This window comes from Ctenopharyngodon idella, chromosome 3 (genome assembly GCF_019924925.1).
Source record: "Ctenopharyngodon idella isolate HZGC_01 chromosome 3, HZGC01, whole genome shotgun sequence".
Taxonomy (NCBI): Eukaryota; Metazoa; Chordata; class Actinopteri; order Cypriniformes; family Xenocyprididae; genus Ctenopharyngodon; species Ctenopharyngodon idella.
Window position 1 is genome coordinate 49,690,014 of NC_067222.1, and position 20,070 is coordinate 49,710,083.

The window sequence follows — 20,070 nt, forward strand, 5'->3', positions numbered from 1 at the left end:
CCCACTGAAATGCTTTAATGCGGACACGTCCACATCAATGTGTCTACAGATCGCGATCTCGATTCAATCAGATCAAATCAAATTTTAAAACTAACTTGCCGCTTCAAATAACGGTTGTATCGATTACATCGTTACGGCACTAAGAGGCGACAAGTGACTGTTAAAATGTATTTGACATTGAATGATTCATTCAAAAGATTTGTTCAAAAACACAGATTCATCCAGTAATGAAACAAGTGAAATAGTTATGAGTGAGTCATTAAATCATTCATTCAAACCCATTTTTTTTAAATTAATTAATTCAATATTTTTAAATATACTGCAGCAATTAATATTTTGTCCTCTAGTAATTAATTATACGCAATTTTGTTTAGTTGTCTATTCAGAATCATGGGAGAATCATGATTTCTATTTGAAAGAAACAAATAAAAATCTTGATTCTCATTTTATCCAGAATTGTGCAACTCTAACACAAATTAAAATAACACATGCACGTTCATCTTCCCCGCTGCTGCAGCAATTTTTTTTTTTTAAATGTTATGTATTTAGCCTTATAAGTTTCGTCTGTTTTTATATTGTTTGTCAACACACATTACATATTATGTTTCTGCATCCACTATCTTCCATCCATACTGACTAGTGCTGGCTATTTGACAATTCATAATCATTCATAATTATTTTGAGCAATAAGATTATACAAAATATATAATATAACATTAAATTATATAAGTGGCCTATATAGCTATTCTTCAGTAAAATTTTCTTTAATTTCTTGTTTTAAAACTGTGACTCTGTGTCTTCACTCATCATATCTGGTCTTTTGGGTCTTTAACTGTAAAATACCCCTAAAAAATAAACAGAAATGCAAGGGGCAAAAAACTTTTTTTTTTTTTTGAAGAATAGTTTGCAGTTTCAACAGCAGAAGTCAGCTTCAAGTCTCACAAGGAGTTTGTATAGGCCGCTCTGCGTACATTCACGTTTCCACAGCAATTATACTCTAACAGAGTCTACTAACTACGTCATTACTTGGGTTAAAGTACACAAAATTAGTAATCTTCCACACATTGACAGATAGTTAGAAGTACATGTCCATCCATCATGCCCTGTGACCTTGTGACCTTCTCCAGCCAAAATGCCTGCACAGAACACTAGCACACACACTGGATTCACGGCTTCTTCAAGGTTGAAGTTGGCCCAGGCTTTAACTATAACAGGAAACATTCCCAAAACATACTGATAAAACTCTACACACAAATCCCTTAATTTCTCATTGCACTACACCATGTTGTCATCAGTGTTGGGAGCAATGCATTACAAAAGTAAATATATTACAGTAATATATTGCTTTTTGCTGTAACGCAGTAATATAATGCATTACTAATAAAATTGGGGTAATATTATACTCGTTACAATCTCAGTAACACACGTTACAACAATGTATTTTAACCCGAAATTACAGTTTTTCACAATTGCTAAGACACTACACTCCATTCTCTAAACCATTTTGTCAAATAAATCACTCTTTCTGCAAAACCTTAAGCAAGTTTAGGCAGTTAGACGCTGTTTGCAAATCTCATTAACTCTTTTTGCAAAACTCTAAACACATTCTCACTCACTAAAACATTTCACACTGTGATGCACTTTTGCTTCAAAAAGGTAAACACAAGCACCAAAAGTTAAGCACAACTACAACACATTTGTCATCCTTTACACACAATGACTCAAAATTGTTCACACTTATTTGTAATGATGTGATCAAACATTCAGTACCTGTATCACCTGTGCACTCTGAACTGACCTATATTTCATACAGTTTGTACTCCTTCATATTGTGTCCAATTTTGACCAAAATTTGATCAGATGATCTTTTGACTAAGCCACACATAAATGACTGAACAGATTTTCCTTATTAATCTTTTTTCCAGAGTTATAATGCTGCGAACTGTGCTGTACTGTTTGCTGTGTTGCTCTGCTTGCGGTGCCTTCGAGGCTTGGCCCCGAATTGCTGCTTGCAGCTATATTTATTATTGATTTTGCTATTTGAGTCCTGTTTGTACTAACCACTAAGGGTCTATATGATGTGTGGAGAAAAGGGGAGTTTTTAACCCATTTTTCTGTGATCTAGGAGCCAACCTGCGTACTTTAGCTTAAAGGAGTACTTTCCAATGGGGTCATCTGGGTCTTTCCTTTACTGCATGTGGCGTGAGGTTTCCTGCACTGCATGGGTATTGATTTGAGAGTGTAGAGTTATTTACATTATTCACTACACCTTTTTAAGTTTGTTGGTTGGTGTACATTAGTGCACGTGTAGTGTGTGCTCTCGAGGTTGTGGTGACTTCTTCTCTTCTTCCCGCAGGCTTGGTTGATCTTGCATTCAAGAATTGTGGGTTATGATTTTAATATTTGACTTAAAGTCTAATTGTGATTCTATCTTTTTTAGATGGTTATAAATGTGAAGTTGATTGCTTACTCAAAGATTTCAGTACTGATTGTTAATAAAAGTGTTGTACTTGAAGGTCACGTCTCTGTTCTTCATTTACTAGCTATAGAACTTGAGTTGCTATGTTTAATTTTTTTCCGTGGGTTTCAAAACCCCGGTGGCATAGTCGGAATCATTGGCTATCGCTCGGTTACATCTGGCTTTCTGGAATACCCAGCTGCTGTTCAGAAGTGCTTGTGTGAGTAAATCAAGTGACAAAATAACTATCTAGATATCCAGCAGCGGGCGAAAGATGTTTGCGCTTAGAAAAGGGATGAAAACACTAATGAACATAAATTCAATTTTATATCTTCATTATTCTTAATTATAATTTTATTTGAAATTAAGTTCTTATAACTCACCTATATGTCACAATGTTCATTTTGTTATGTTTTAAAACTGTTTGATTCATACATTGTTCAACAGCATTATGATCATGTTTTGATGTCCTTCAAGGTGGATCAAGCCATTTTAGGGGGCTAAAAGCTACTTCATACCAGCTTCACTTATTACTAACCAGATTGACATCTTTTCTGTCAGACCTCAACAGACATTCTTATTTTTTAAACAGTCTTACGTTTATTTTTCATTATTTTCTCACTGAATCTATGGTCAATCACATGAGTATCGTATTAATGTGCATCCAAGCCAAATATCTTTGCATATGAATACACAGTGTAATACAGCATTTGCTTATATAGTGCTGGCCTATCTACACATTTCTCATAGATACTGATGAAATCCTAGGGCTGCACAAAGGTCAGCTGCACATCTCCTCGAATGTCTAAAACATCAATCTCTTCCAGATTAGTGAAGCGATGGCTGTAAGTGTGAGCTTTTTCACCATTAACGAACACCTCGTATTGATGTTGACCGCAAAAAATGACGACCTGAAATGCACATACAAGACAAAAATGTAAAACTTTTCAATATTGTAGAAAAAAATTAGATATTTTCTAAATGTTTTGTCTTGGTGGAATAGATATGCTATACAGCTGCTGCTGCAGAACAAGTATGGGACTTGTTCATGGTGCACCCTAATTGTACAGTCGTTGTCCAAACTATATTCAGGCATATCCACATTGTCCATTTGAACAGAAAGCAAATACACAGGCAGTTATAAAGCTGTATGTATGTTTACCAGCAGCGGTTCCCCTTTTTTAAACGGCATGGGTTTAGACCGTTCCTCCTCGCCCCATTGCCCATCCTCATAAGTGTTGCGCACAACCACATTCTCATCAAAACGAGGACTGTAGTCAAGCGCAATTCCATGTTTGTGCCGTAGACTAATTACTATTCTGTTGGAGAAAGAAAGGGATATGAAATTATATTTTTTATGAAAAGATCAGATTTCAGCGGTATTAGACAATATTTAAAACCATTTTTTGAAACAGATAGTGTATCTTATAAGCATCAGAGAGAAATAATATTGTCAAACCTATATGGTTGAGACTGTATAAACCCTTGGACGATGATGACTTTGCCAGCGTGAAGTCCACCATGGATGATGCTTTTGTACGGGACTTTCTGATTGTGGATCAAATGAATATAAGATATGTATAATAAACTATACAATGTGATACTGTATTGAATATGAACTATTTAGCTTTTCTGATAACTTACAAAAGATCCTGGAGGTGCAACAAGATGGGGCTGTAAATGAAATGAAATTCAGATCTATGTGACTTTCAAGAAAACTGCATAATTATTTTTGTCATTATATACGATAAGATGTGATTTTAACAGTGGTGAGGTATAAATGCTGATATTTCTCTCTTGTTAAAGGAAATCATACCAGTGATTAAAGCAATGAATTCAGTCCAAGGCAAGACAATTTAAAGCAATGAATCACATGACAGACCATTTTTAAAATGTTAGTGTTAAAAAAATAATAATATATATATAAAAATTTTTTTTTAAAAAACGCCTTTGGGTAGAACTATGGTTTAAATACATTTATTTTCTCATTGCTGAACAATCCTGCTCTGAAATCTCTCCAAATCACTCTGGTTATTTTCCAGTGTCTATATTTATTTCATTATATGTGAGTTTTTTAGTTCTTACCGCGAGCTGGAAGGCAACTAAATTCAGCGCCACCTTTCCATCCACATGAAAACTGTCCACCGATTTGAACGGTAAACGGTGCTTGTAGTCCATGAAGGGTTTCTCATTGATACTTACCTAGAAAAAGGTAGACACATTAATGATGGAAAGATCATTTGTGACTAGGGGTGCAATGGTTCAAATTGCTCACGGTTCGGTTTGTATCACGGTTTTAGGCTTGCGGTTTCGGTACGGTTCGGTATGTGCTATGTTCAGGGAAAAAGGACTACTGTCAAATAAAAGTAAAGAAAATAAGAACAAATAATCAAAGTACAAGCAACAGCACAAATCAATACAATAGAGCAAAGATTCAAATAAAATAAACAGTTGTTTTCAGGTATAGAAAATAATCAAGTATAAAATAACACTGCTATTTTCACAAACCATACTAGCCTATAGATGTGTCGTCATTCAAGATTAACTGCGGTGCAAGTGCGTGCCGAACCGTAAGTGGAGTTTTTACAGAGAACCGTTGCACCCCTATGTGTGATAGATAGTTCTATCAGGTCCACTCCAGGGGCTCCAGAAACATGGTTGAAAACCACTGCCCTAGGGTAAACAGAACAGAACCAACATAAAGGTATTGCAGATATCATTAATTCTTAATGTAAATAATTTGAGTCTGATTCAGAGAGTTATATCAGAAGGCCAAGTCCTGACTGGACGAGAGTAATTAGCTCCTGAGCAACATGATAAAGCTGCTTATAATTCTGAATGGACCTATATATGTATGGATTCTGTGATAGGCGTAGATGTGGATCAGCAGAGAGTCAGCTTGATGTGGCCTGCCAGAACTAACGATACGCTTGATTTCAGAAGCTATTTATAGACAGTAAAGAGGAACTGAATTCAATAACCTTGTATGACCCCAGTGTAACAAGGATCTGGAGAACAAACAGCTGGCCTCTCGAGAAGGGAGTTTCAAACCTCTTTTGCTCTGAGCCCCACTTCTGGCTGGTGTCATGCTCTATATTCAGGCTACACTCATAACGAGCTTTTAAGTCCAGAGCTATATTGGACCCATTGTGAAGGTTCACACTGAATCTGGAACAGAAAGAGAAAAACATGCAATACAATATACAACCCCAGTTCCAGAAAAGTTGGGACATTTTGTAAAATGCAGTAAAATCAACAAATTTGTTAATTCTATTTAACATTTGAATAATTCACTGTAAACCAGAATAAGTTGGCAAAACTCAAAAAATTGAGGTAATCAGTTACATAGGATTTCTTAACTTTGAAATCTAAAAAAATTTAACTTATTTTTTTAGATTTCAATTTTGTACTCATACATTTTTGAGTAATTTAATTAATGCATTTAACTTAAATTTATCATGTAATCTCAACTAATATTTGTAGTAGTGGAAATTTAGCTAGCTATAACTAGCTAATTCAACAAATGCTAATTGGTAACAAAATTCTTTGATAGCATTAGCATAGTATAGCAATTGCTGAAAGAGTACGGCAATATATAACATTTGGTAACACTTTAGAATACTGATCCTTCATTAATGAATAACTACACAGGAACAAATGAGTAATGCATTATTGAGTAATAGTGGTCATGGTAACCCACTAGTAATGACTGAAGTATTACCAAATCCTTCAGAAGGAATTACTAATTATTTGGATCAGTATTATAAAGTGAGAAACATGATAACTCTCTAGTAACTACTGAAGTCATTATAAACTTTAGAGGTTTTTGTAAAGTATTGGATAGTAATAACTCAAGAGTTACTACATAATTCTACTACTTATTTGGATCAGTATTCTAAAGTGAATATCATTGTAACCCACTAGTAATTACTTACGTTACCAAATACATCAGAAGGAATTACTGTACAAAACTGTACAAAAACCTCAAAAGTGTTTTTTTTACAATGACTTCAGTAGTTACTAGAGAGTTATCATGTTTTTCACTTTATAATACTGATCAAAATGATTAGTAATTCCTTCTGAAGGATTTGGTAATACTTCAGTCATTACTAGTGGGTTACCCTGACCTTTACTTTAGAATTAATTATACATTATGCATCATTCATGTTAATTATGAACCTGTGTATAGTAGTTCTTAGTAGTTCTCTGGGAGGTATGAAAAAACAGTAGTTACTGATTAGCTAATAGTGAACTACTACCTTCAACTGAGCACTGTTACTTACTAATTCATTAATCAGAGTTTCTTGTTAGTTAATAGTAGTTACTAGAGCGTTAATAATGCATTACTCATTTGTTCCTGTGTAGTTATTCATTAATGAAGGATCAGTATTCTAAAGTGCTAGATAACATTCATCATGTACGTGTTCTCAAACTAAGCTCATTCTCCACTAGTCACCATGATGGTAACTCCCCCCAAAAAACAAACAAACAAACAAAAAAGCTGCAAGCAGCGATGACAGGCCCAAGTCACCGCCACCCCAGTTGCTTCAGGGAAACATTTCAGGGAATGTTTCAGGGATGCATTTACAGCAGGCACATGTAAAAGAACTACAAACCCGATTCCAAAAAAGTTGGGACACTGTACAAATTGTGAAAAAAAAGGAATGCAATAATTTACAAATCTCATAAACTTATATTTTATTCACAATAGAATATAGATAACATATCAAATGTTGAAAGTGAGACATTTTGAAATGTCATGCCAAATATTGGCTCATTTTGGATTTCATGAGAGCTACACATTCCAAAAAAGTTGGGACAGATAGCATCACATACAGGAATGCTACTGTAATGGAAATCACAACATGGGCTCAGGAATACTTCCAGAAAACATTGTCGGTGAACAAAATCCACCGTGCCATTCGCCGTTGCTGGCTAAAACTCTATATGTCAAAAAAGAAGCCATATCTAAACATGATCCAGAAGCACAGGCGTGTTCTCTGGGCCAAGGCTCATTTAAAATGGACTGTGGCAAAGTGGAAAACTGTTCTGTGGTCAGACGAATCAAAATTTGAAGTTCTTTTTGGAAAACTGGGACGCCATGTCATCCGGACTAAAGAGGACAAGGACAACCCAAGTTGTTATCAGCGCTCAGTTCAGAAGCCTGCATCTCTGATGGTATGGGGTTGCATGAGTGCGTGTGGCATGGGCAGCTTACACATCTGGAAAAGCACCATCAATGCTGAAAGGTATATCCAAGTTCTAGAACAACATATGCTCCCATCTAGACGTTGTCTCTTTCAGGGAAGACCTTGCATTTTCCAACATGACAATGCCAGACCACATACTGCATCAATTACAACATCATGGCTGCGTAGAAGAAGGATCCGGGTACTGAAATGGCCAGCCTGCAGTCCAGATCTTTCACCCATAGAAAACATTTGGCGCATCATAAAGAGGAAGATGAGACAAAGAAGACCTAAGACAGTTGAGCAACTAGAAGCCTGTATTAGACAAGAATGGGACAACATTCCTATTCCTAAACTTGAGCAACTTGTCTCCTCAGTCCCCAGACGTTTGCAGACTGTTATAAAAAGTAGAGGGGATGCCACACAGTGGTAAACATGGCCTTGTCCCAACTTTTTTGAGATGTGTTGATGCCATTAAATTTAAAATCAACTTATTTTTGCCCTTAAAATGATACATTTTATCAGTTTAAACATTTGATATGTCATCTATGTTGTATTCTGAGTAAAATATTGAAATTTGAAACTTCCACATCATTGCATTCCTTTTTTATTCACAATTTGTACAGTGTCCCAACTTTTTTGGAATCGGGTTTGTATATCTAAGTTGTTTGAATACACCACATTTACTGCAGCCACCTGGTGCCACTATGACTGTGAAGCACAACAGCTACATCCATGAGATCATTTAAATTTAGATGAATTTCAAGTCATAGGATGTCATAGGTCAGTTTGAAATTAGTGCACAGCTCAAAAATGTTTTTAAGTCCAGTATTTATCTTAAGGTCTTTTTATATTTTTAGTAACCTAATTATTAAACTCAGTGCCCAACAAATGAAGTGGTTCTATGCATTTATTTTGTTATTCAAACTCGAAAAAAGACAAGGCCTAAGAGATTTCCTATCCTTCAATGCAGGACAAAGCACACAGCAATGAAATTGTTAAAATCTACACCATCAAAAGTGTCACTGACACCCATCCCACACACCACAAAAAAATAAAATTACGGTGTCACAGAAACTAGTCTTTGATAATGTCTAAATATATGCATCCAAATAGAATACCCACTAAATGTAATTATACCTGAAAACAGTGTTGTCAACGTCCTCAACAAGTTCTCAACCCTGTTTAAAAATAGGAATATGCTGCTAGTGCATACTATGTATGACATGTATTTTTTTTTTTTAAACTAATCTGCCTACTTTTAACTTACACATGCTTTTTGAATTGAAAAAGTAAGAATAAAATGTGTTTATTTCAAACATTTGTATTATTCTATATAGAAATACATTGTGTATAATGTATTTTTTAGAAGATATGAAACTCTTCCTGTGTCCCTTTTTTGACATTTTTTTAATCTCTTGCCATGGCAACGCCATTCGAGATATCCAATATCTGTTTGCAATTTAACATCTTCAATGTTAGCACCATGGTAAAAAATGTTTGGTCTGAATCAAATAAACCCTTTTAGGAGTAGTAGTTTAAAATTCAGAGCCTGATTTTTCAAAAAATCCACATTGTAAGCAAAATAGCCAACTTCCTGTTGGTCAGAGCTAATGAGTGTAAATTAGAAAGTTGTCCGGCTCGATGAGAACAATATGTGTACCGAGTTTTGTAACTATAGGTAAAACTGACCCCCATACTTTTGTCAAAAGGTGGTACTATAGAGCCCCTCCTCCCAACCCATTTCTAAGGCTTGGCCCATGTCTACTTGCCAACATCTCTGATGTGTGTGTCGAGTTTCAAGCAATTTGAAGCATGATAAGAGTCTCAAAAACACCCAAGAATATTATTAAAGTTTGATGTGTTGCCATGGCAACAGTATTTAAAGTATCAAGAATCATTTCACAGGTCTACGCCTGCCCTGTTTTGATTGAAGAAGTTTGAAGCCAATGGAGTAAAATTAAGTTAAAAATTAAAATTGAAATTGACACACTTCCTGCTGGCAGTTGGTGGCACTATGACTTTGACAATAGTCACATCTATGTGTTCTGCCTCCTTCAAAGAACACACAGCTGAAGTTTCATCAAAATAAGTCAATGTATGCAAAAGTTAAAACACACTTCCTGTTTCCCTTTTCTCGCAACAAACCGTTCAAGATATCAAAAATCTGCTTGCAATTTAGCATCCTTAATGTCTTGACTTCATGCTGACTGAGTTTGGTGACGACTGGATGAATTCCCCAGGAGGAGTATATTAAATTCCAGATCATGCGTTTTGCAAACAACCCTAAATAGCCGACTTCTTGTTGGGCGGAGCTAATGACATTGAGTGCGAAGTTGTTCGGCCCGATGAGATCTATATGTGTACCGAGTTTCATACATATACATTAGGTATGGTAAGATTCACCGATTTATATCGGTGCATCGGCATAAAAGTTAACGATGCGATGCATCGATTTAAAAAGTGTGCATCAGATACAAGTTGGCATTTGTATCGTGATGCATCGTTTCTAACATATTCACATCGGTAAAAACCAATTTATTTATATATAATTATTAGTAGATGCGCTACACTTCTATTATTTAGAAAGTGAACAATTTGTGACCCTCTCTAAACTGTTTCTCATGCACGTTTCTCTCATCACCACTGCTGCTATGTGAATATGAGGTATCCCAACACTACGAGACCGAGGCGTGTCCTGAGAGTCACATAGAATATAGATTAACATGACACAATGTTTGTGAAAGGCCATGCGTTAGAAATCAGAAGGCACAGTGTACAAGAAAGATACGCTGTACCGAGTCTTTCCGAAAACAGCCGAGCTTCTGGAGGCGTGCCGTGGGCGAAGCTAAAGAGTGACGAGCACGCGCAGCTTTTGCGTAGCGAAACTATCAATGGTCAACTAAACATGTATTTAAACACACACAATACACCATCGCATTATCCATGGATAACTTTTGAATCACTATAATGAATATAGTGTATAGTGAATGATGAACAATGTATTTACGAATTCACTACGTTCGTGTTGTTTACATTATATGCACTTAGGCGCCTATTGCCAACAAAACAGACATTTGATGCAGTTTTACTCACCACCTGCGGTTCCGACTCATGACCGGGATCATTACCGCTGTGACCGCTCCATCTTTCAGTTTCAAATGATCTGCAAATCCAGCATCGAACTGGGCCTTGTTTATAAAACCATAAGCGCCGATCCTGAGGGCTCGAGCAGCCACAGAAAAACAGGAGATATTCTCCATTCATTTATCCTTATTTTGATCGTTAATTTTCTAGTACTTCCGGATTCTATAGTTATTTTTATGACAGATGTCGAGAGCGCATCAATGAAATGCGTGAGCACAAATCTCTCAGCTCCACTTCATTAGCATCTTTAATGTATCGTATCGTTGGCTATGCATCGAGATGCGTATCGCATCAGCCTCAGTTATGGAGATGCACATCCCTAATATACATGTTAGTATGTGACCATGATTTCAGATTGCCTTTAAGGGTGGCGCCTTAGAGCTCCCCTGCCATGCCCGTGGATTCTGACCTGTGTGCAAATCTTCAAGAGTTTTTAAGCACGTTAAGGGCCCCAAAAGCCCCCAAGCCCTTTCAGGGCCCTAAAAAACCCCACATAACAGAAACTCTGCTAAATTGGAATAGCAAAGCATTAAACACTACTAAATCCCCCACTTAATCTTGCACAAAAACATTATATAACACTTAATTTTAGCATTTATTCTCCTTTTCGAGTGTCATGGCAAAGCATGCTGGGAAATAGAAATCCCAGGACAGTATCAGGTAAATTTAAGTTTGTCTAAATTAAAAGAAACAAGTTCATTAAACTCAAAATAATGAAACAATTCAGGTAATAGTCAAAATGTGTCAGTTTTGTGAACAAAAAAGAAAGTTCTAAATATTCATAAAAGTTAATTTGATTGAACTAATTTGTTTAATTTAAGTTTGCCGAAAGTACAAAGAAAATATTGCCAATGTTTTCAGTAACCAAAATAAATGTATTTTGTAAATATAAACAAATTTTGATTTTGGTGACTGCAACACACTCCCAAAAAGTTGGGACAGAGACAAAATAAAAGTGAAAAGATTAGTTAAACTGTTTTTAAACAGTCTACAATAATCAGGTGAATAGGTGAGAGTTTCATGATTGGGTGTAAAAGGGGCATCTCACTCTTTGCAAGCAAAGATGGGTCATGGCTAACCACTTTGTACAAACATTGGAAATATTTTCTTTGTACTTTTGTCAATTGCATAAAGGTTTTAACCCTTTCAAGCGTGAGTTTAAAATATTCTAACTGACCCCCCAGAGTGAGTTTTTTTTAAGGCGACCATTATTTCAGAACGTTTGCCCTTATTGTTTCCATGGCGACGCGTCTTGCGTGTCACGAGCGCTGAACGCAGCCACAATAACACTGTATGACAGATGGATCGCTATTATTTTGTTTTTCCTTTTTCATTTAAAATATTCGCAAACTTGCTTACCATGTCATCAACCATATGATATTCCGATTCTCAAATATGTGTAAGTGAGTGTGTTCTGTCGTTTAAAAACCTTTATAAACGATCTTTATCTTGACCTATAATGCGAGATGGGTGCCGCCATCTTAGTTTGCGCTGCAGTTCACAGAGTCCTGTCAGTCCGATTTACAGCATGTGAATTCATCAGTTTCTCCCGAAATATATGCAAGTAAGTGGCTGGTGAACTGGAAGAATAATAGAGTAAACTTTATAGTTACTTAGGCCCATTATGTGTGTCTGATATGAATAAATGTCGGCAAATTATATTTGAATGGATTGTTATTGCTGCTTCCACTGATGTCTGACATCAGTGCGTATTTTATAAACTCTAAATGTATTGTTTTAATGGTGCTTATGTGTATTTAAATGTCTGAAACCTTAAAAGAAGCATTATGTGGCTGAAAACACTGCATAGCTTTGGTATATGACAAGAGCTGAGCGCGTCCGTCTCGCAGCCAAAGCACGAAAGCACAGTTTGAATCTGGCAGTTATGTGACGTTGCTGAACGTTCGAAATCCCATATGTGGGACCGTACGCTCAGGGGCACAGAAATAAAAATCCCATATGTGGGACCGTACCGCTCAAAGGGTTAAAGAATTAACAAATTACATATGCTTGATTTTTGTTGCATTTTACAAAACATCCCAACTTTTTGGAATTGGGGTGACTATCATCTAATGTTTCTGTAATTGCCAAAACATTGAAGCTCCCTAAAACTGTAGGGTTAAATGCTTTGCATTTGCTATTTTGACTCTATTACTAAACATCAATTGCACAAAGAAATGTAAAACACAACAAAACATTCTTGTTTATCTTTCTGATAAGACTATAATTGACCAGATAAAATCTCATTCATACATTTACAGAGAGACAGTGAGAGTTACTCACTCTTCTGCATCTGGCAAAACCCGCCCAGATAAAGTAATAATCATTCCGTCCATCAATCCACCCTGGATCGGAGTACTGAACGGGACACTCTGTGTGAAAGGATTTCATAGACAAGATATCCATAAAATGAATGCTTGTTCATCTTCATACTACTTCTATCATTATTAATGAAATGAGTAACAATCCCAGAGTGATTTTCCCCACAATAAATAATCTTTTCATGTTTCTGATTGTCTAGATCAGCAACCAAAAATCAATGTTCCCCGGTGTTCATATGGGAACCACCAGGGTATTAAAAGTAACACTAAAGCAGAGTTACAAAGTGTCTACACCAGACTCATCACGCCGCAACAGCTAAAAGCTGTCTACACCGAATGAGACAAACCGGCCATTGCAGAGCACTTAAACTTCATCAGAATAGAACTGGGAATTTGTTGTCGCGCAGACACAGTGTTAGAGTTAGATACTTAAGTGATTAATTGAGTGATGATTGTTAGATTATTGAAGACACCTGATGATAATAATCAGAATCACTGAAGAAAAGAGAAACACAAGAACTACAACTGACTTCCAGCTACAACCTTAGATGAAATCAACTGAAAAGACATTAAATCTCTCTTATTACAAACCAGACTGACTTTATTTCTGTAATTTGTCTACAGTTCTTTTTTGAGAATTAACTGACATAAAAAACAAAGAGCCAAACTGTCCAACCAAAGTAAAAAGGAAGAATAATCAATAAAACAGCAACATCTAAACCTGTTAATTCTCAAAAGAACTTTAGACGAATGACAGAAATAAAGTCAGTCTGGTTTGTAATAAAAGAGATTTAATGTCTTTTCAGTTGATTTCATCTAAGGCTGTGGTTGAAAGTCAGCTGTAGTTCTTGCTGTAGTGTTTCTCTTTCCTTCAGTGATTTTGTTCATTATCATCAGGTGTCTTCAATAATCAAACAATCATCACTCAATTAATCACTAAAGTATCTAATTAACTCTAACTCTGCTTACTTTAAAACCCTGCTGGTTCCCATATGAACACCGAGTGGAGTTAATTTAACACTGGGAAATTTACTGTCTATGAGGAATTTGCTACTTTTTTAAAAATTAAATTATATATCAGGTTTAAAATAATTGTTCACTTACTGGGTTGAAAAATGGCAGTTGCTGATGCAGAGCCATTTGGTCAGATTATTAAGAGCTCCTGCAGTCTTAAAGTTTGTCTTCAGTCTGGTAGGCTATTTGAGGCTGAACACCACATACAAAATGTCTAAGTATCTAGACAGTTAATGTTTAACGTTTGTGTATTTGCTCTAAAACATGCTGGATTGGATGCTGGGTTGCGCCTCTGTGTTTATGGTTGGGTTAAAATCTAACTATAATGTACTTTTTTTTTTTTTTTTTTTTTTTTTTTTTTGGTTAAACATTTTTACACAAAAATGTTGAGTACATTTTTAAGCAATGAAATCAATTACATATACCTTATGAATTGAGTAAATGTAGATCTGAGCTACTACATTTGGTATCATTACAAATACAACTGAGAAGGTCCAACAAATTAAAGTAACTCAAATATTTGAAGAGAGAGGGGAAAAAAAAAAAACGACTGCCACTGTTTCTCACGGTGTCCCCCAGGTTTCTGTTCACGGGCCTTTACTGTTCATCATCTACATGCTCCCATTCGGTAACATTATCCGTTATCATGGCTTCAACTTCCACTGCTATGCAGATGACACCCAACTCTATATTAGCTCTCAACACAATTCTCCTTTTCTGACCAACTCCATATCTGCTTGTATTAATGATATAAATGCCTGGATGACCAGTAACTTTCTCAAACTCAATGCCGATAAAACAGATCTACTTCTTGTTGGTTCACCAAAAACTTTAGCTCGTTACTGTCTTGACAATGTTAACATTGCTGGAGTCTTGGTTCGACCTTCCACCTCTGTTAAAAACCTGGGTATAATCTTTGACTCATCTCTCTCCTTCCTTCCTCACATTTCTTCACTCACTAAGTCTGCCTTCTTTCACTTCTGTAATATTGCACGTTTACATCCCTTCTTAAATATTGTAGCAAATTAGCTCAAAAGAAATATTGATAATTAATCATAACTAGTTATAATTAATTATAAATATTTGGATCAGGTAATAAAATTAACTTAACGTAATAAAATTAATATTACAATCAATTAACCTGTTTGGCCAATGAACACTCAGTGTTAATTGTTTATTAATTCTAAGAAATGTTCATTTCCAGGTTATGGGAAATAACAGTCTTATTGTACAGTACTACTCAGAGCATGTAGTCAAGATCTGCATGATAAGGGACTCCAGTATATGAGCGTGAAACATGGACAACTTTATGTGCGACATGAACAAGACTTTATTAACTAGACTAAACACTTAAACTACTCTAACATTCACACACATACATGCATACAGTTTACCAAGGGAAAGAGAGCTAAAGCAGAATACAGGAAACCAAGAAGTTACAGCATTGTTTGAAATTCAGCAGATCAGCAGCCTTGAGCAAACGTTTAGTTCTAACGCACCCTTCTTTAAAAGGTCTAAGGATACTTAATGTATCAAATAATGAGACTAAATTTGATACTTGCATGTCTCGCCAATTTGAATTACACTGTCCTGATGCAATTTGTGGAGGCTCCCGTTGATCTTAGCTGATTTTGTCTTGATGAAAGAGAACCAGTTGGATTCAGAGGATCTTTGGTGAATGGAAAGTCTAGGCTGGAGCCTGGCACAAGCTTGGGGTTCCTTAGAAGCTTCTAGCTTCTTAGCATCATCTTCACATCAGAATTTTCTCAGTAAAAGAACCCAGTGTGATCTTGTGATCAGTAATTTTAGAGTGAAGATGTCACTCTTGAGGTGTCTGAGCCAATAAGGAGTTGTCCCTTCGGAGGGAACTTTTTTTTTTTAAGAGTCTTTGTTCAATTCAATTCAATTCAATTCACATTTATTTGTATAGCGCTTTTCACAATACATATAGTTTCGAAGCAGCTTTACAGAGAATGCATGTCAACATTACAATTTGGAGAATGCAGTTAGCTAATAATGTAGTAATTTAGGCAATTAATATACAATCACTGTTAACAATTTAATTGAAGGTAGAAGCAAAGAGCTCCTGGAAAAATGAATTACATATTAACAATAATTAGGATATATAGAAATTTGCGAATGTGCGTGTTGATCCAGATGTTGCACACTTTGTTCTCTAGGAAGATATTAGCATAAGAGATTGGGTTGGATGTATGAGAGAAGAACCTTCTAGATTCTTATAATACTATTGTGTCATAGAGTTAGCAACATGTAACATAAATTACCAAATGGGAAATGAAAGTTGGAGTCCATCCACACCAAACATGCTACCCATGTGATTTTAGTTAACCATACAGTAGTATGCAACTCTGAAACATTAATACAAAGGAGTTCAAAAGAGAGAATTAATACATAAGCCAAACCCTTTAAAAGGAAAATCATGAGAAGGGAAAATTGGATACACATTTATACATTTCTCATGCGGTTATATATAGAACATATAGGATTAAAAGGGTTTATTTGTCCTTCTCAGAAAGAATTAAGTCAGAGTCACAAGTCTCTGCAAATTCTTTCTGATCATTAAAAGTTCTTATCAGTTTTCCTGTGTCCTGTAATAGGACACCTAATTCTGCCTGTGTGTTAGCTTAATTTGGGATGCTAGTAGTAGTTTTAGGATCACAGAAATTTGTGGGGAGAGTTTCCTGGATTATTCATTAAATATAATGAATAATTGTGTGTCTGATTGGTCCAGACACTACAATATCAATGATGCCGAGACACTGGTTCACACCTTCATTACTTCTCAACTCGACTACTGTAATTCCCTTTTCTCTGGTTTACCAAACACAACAATTAATAAGCTCCAATATATTCAAAACTCTGCAGCTAGGGTTCACACTTATTCAAAGAAATCTTCTCACATTACTCCCATTCTACACAGACTTCATTGGCTACCCGTTCGTTTTCGTGTTCAATACAAGATACTCCTTATCACATTCAAAGCACTTCATGGTCTTGCCCCCCCAGTATATTTCTAATCTCATTCATACCTGCTCTCCTGTTCGCACGTTAAGATCTTCTGACACTGGTCTGTTGTTGATTCCACGGCACAAGTTAGCATTGTTCGGTGGTCGGTTTGTATCTCTGCCCCCACACTCTGGAACTCCATTCCCAAACACATTTGTGATCTCTCATCATTGCATGATTTCAAAACCCACCTTAAAACATATCTTTTTTTTTTTTCTTTCTTTTTTCTCTGACCTCTGACTGTATGATCTGATTCATGTTATGTATTTTATGTTTCCGTATTGTTTTTCTGTCTGGTGTCATATTTATGCGTTTTAATATTGTAACGCGACCTTGAGTTTGCAGAAAGGCGCTATATAAAATAAACTTATTATTATAAAAATGGGTAATATTAACTTATTATTTCCTCTAAACCAGGGGTGGCCAACATTAGTCATGCAAAGCCACAGTCCTGCAGAGTTTTGATCCAACCCTAATCAAACACACCTGAACAAGCTAATCAAGGTCTGAAGGGTTACTAGGATGATACAGACAGGTGAATTTTCAGGGTTGGAGCTAAACTCTGCAGGACTCTGACTCTCCAGGACTGACGTTGGCCACCCCATGTTACAGCAACACTGATTACTTGACTAGGAGTCTCTTTTGAAAACCACATAAAACAAAGTGAATTTGCCACTTTACAGGAACATGTCAAATCAGGTGAAATCAATATGCTTTACTCTTTTCCCAAGTACAAACAAAAGTGTTTGTTTAAACTGCTCTACAAAGGCAAAGTGCAGTAACTACGCAAACACTGAAACTGAGAAAAACAAAAGTTTTTATACCAGCCAGTCAAACATGTTGTGGGTAGATTAGTGGTAATGCATTCATGTAATTCCTTCTTAGGAAGAATTTTTTTATAGATAAAAAAGAGTGCAGTATCTACATTTTGGGGGTCAAAGGTCACATCAGTGGTCATACTGATGTGACCTTTGACCCCCAAAATGTAGATACTGCACTCTGCCTTTGGATGACCTTAAACAACTAAAACACTATTGCAAAAGCGAAGTGCAGTATCTACAAACTAAATGTGTTCATCCAACTTTCTTCTTGTTTCTTACTACATGTTGATTGTTTTTAATAACTTTAATATTTTTATTGATGTTTGCATGTTGTGAATGTTAAAATTGCTCAGTATTAGGCGCAGTTAACTTTTAGCTAACTTTCCTAATAATATAACTTTACCAGAGCCAGCTAACTTTTGAAGGAGTAACCCCTGTCACTACAATTTGATTAGCTGCCTGAAACGAGGAGAGATTTCCGAATCAACAAACATCAACACGATTATAAATCGGATTATCATTGCGTTCAGGGGCGGACTGGGGCAAAAAAGTGGGCCTGGACTTTCTGGCACAAAGCGGCCCATCACACCTGGTCCGCAACACACCTCACCATAAAACCCACCAGCTCATTATGCACAGAGCAATTTTTTACACCACTTTTTATAACATAAAAATATAAATGCTATTTATACAGAAATATAAATGCTATTTTTTTTTTTTTTAATTATTATTATTATTGAAATGCTTATCATTAACTTTAATGAATGACTGGCATACTTCTGTATGTTATTATTTGTCTTTCCTGATGCACATGGCAAATAGTATAATTTTGAAAAAAAAAAAAAAAAATCAAATCTCTTTTCCATACAGGGAAGTTTAATATCACTAAAGTTCAATACCTAACATTAAATCAGTCCATATATAAATTACATTTTACAATAAATCCACATAGAAAACAGCTATTTGACTGTATTTTCGATGAAATAAATTCTGCCTTCCTCTTTCAAAAACATTAAAGAAGTCTCATTTCAAACTTTTGATCACCAGTGTGTAAAATAATGCATGTGATCTAATTAGAAAATGTTATATTTTAGACACTTTCCTAACACGAGACATAGGCTACTTGAATATGAAAGTTGCCAGTTTTGCCATGTTTAGTATAAGTTTGAGAATGATATTTCGAGTTTTATGAATAATTTTCAAATGATTGTGAAATTACTGAAGAAATCATGACAACAGATATACAAACATTCACTCTTATCTGACATGCTGAAAACTATAGGCTATTAATGTTTCTTTGTCCATTGTGTGAAGAATAACACCATTAAAATATGAAAAATCCAAAAAGGTCAGAAGTGCATACCTGAAAATGAATGTCCGTCGTTTAACTTTTTTTTTTTTTTTTTAACGGAACAGTAGGCAAATATTGCTGTATATTGTCTTGTCATGTTCTAAGTGCAGAGCCATGACTTTCAGACTACGCAGGCGGACATACCAAGTTGCCGGGCCAAATTCTTTATAGCATCTGGATGGCAACCATAAGCTCATTAGGTAAGTTACACGTTTATTTCATTATTCTTTTTCCTTGAAAGCTAAAATCAAGCATGACGGACACATTTGGTTATTATAATGATTAATTAAAATTTCAGTTAAAGGTAGCTTTGTTTTTCAGCCCATTATCAATTCTACCTTCATCCTGCTGGTTTTGATAGTCCCTCAAATGTAGATAGAGAGATGGTATTACAAACCGTCCGCAAAACATATTTTACAAACCTGCATTTCATTTTCAGATGGAGAATTGTTATTCACTGGGCAATTGATGGCTTTAGCAGATTGGCGACATTATTGGAAGTGTAACCCTCATACAGGTAAGTACACACTAAGTTAGTTTGAATTAATAAAAATACCCTAAATCAACAATTCACTTTGGAAAAGTTTGAAATCACCACCACAAGGAATTGCATACAAATTACAAATTGTATTGAATGAACAACAATGGAAATAAACAATTACAATATAACACTTGTGTGGTGCGTTATCAGTGTATGTGTATGACACAATGAGTCAAGGATCACCAGTTCTGTTCACTCAAG

The 20,070-nt window shown here is 35.6% G+C and overlaps 3 protein-coding genes across 6 annotated transcripts in view; 2 read left to right on the forward strand and 1 right to left on the reverse strand.

Annotated features, from left to right (window-relative positions):
• LOC127508760 (patched domain-containing protein 3-like) overlaps nucleotides 1–20,070 on the forward strand; it is a 207,293-nt gene that overhangs the window by 63,636 nt on the left and 123,587 nt on the right. The gene's annotated exons all lie outside the window — the stretch shown is intronic.
• LOC127508717 (probable polyketide synthase 16) overlaps nucleotides 1–20,070 on the forward strand; it is a 248,369-nt gene that overhangs the window by 46,172 nt on the left and 182,127 nt on the right. The gene's annotated exons all lie outside the window — the stretch shown is intronic.
• Nucleotides 2,795–14,382, reverse strand: LOC127508890 (galectin-9-like). Its single transcript, XM_051887364.1, has 8 exons — nucleotides 14,220–14,382; nucleotides 13,078–13,166; nucleotides 5,440–5,626; nucleotides 4,544–4,660; nucleotides 4,103–4,132; nucleotides 3,918–4,006; nucleotides 3,621–3,777; nucleotides 2,795–3,369 (listed from the first exon to the last, which is right to left on the reverse strand). The coding sequence occupies exons 1-8, from the start codon at nucleotides 14,253–14,255 to the stop codon at nucleotides 3,223–3,225; spliced, it is 852 nt and encodes a 283-aa protein (XP_051743324.1). The 5' UTR covers nucleotides 14,256–14,382; the 3' UTR covers nucleotides 2,795–3,222.

What these genes read in the sequence shown, in the direction of transcription:
- LOC127508890 (XM_051887364.1), bottom strand. Translation starts at nt 14,255, where the DNA reads ATGGCTCTGCATCAGCAACTGCCATTTTTCAACCCA. An exon ending in TTACACTGGGGTCATACAAG is followed by an intron (nt 4,661 to 5,439) that starts GTTATTGAATTC and finishes ACCTTTTTCTAG; the next exon opens with GTAAGTATCAATGAGAAACC. An exon ending in TAGTTGCCTTCCAGCTCGCG is followed by an intron (nt 4,133 to 4,543) that starts GTAAGAACTAAA and finishes TTTCATTTACAG; the next exon opens with CCCCATCTTGTTGCACCTCC.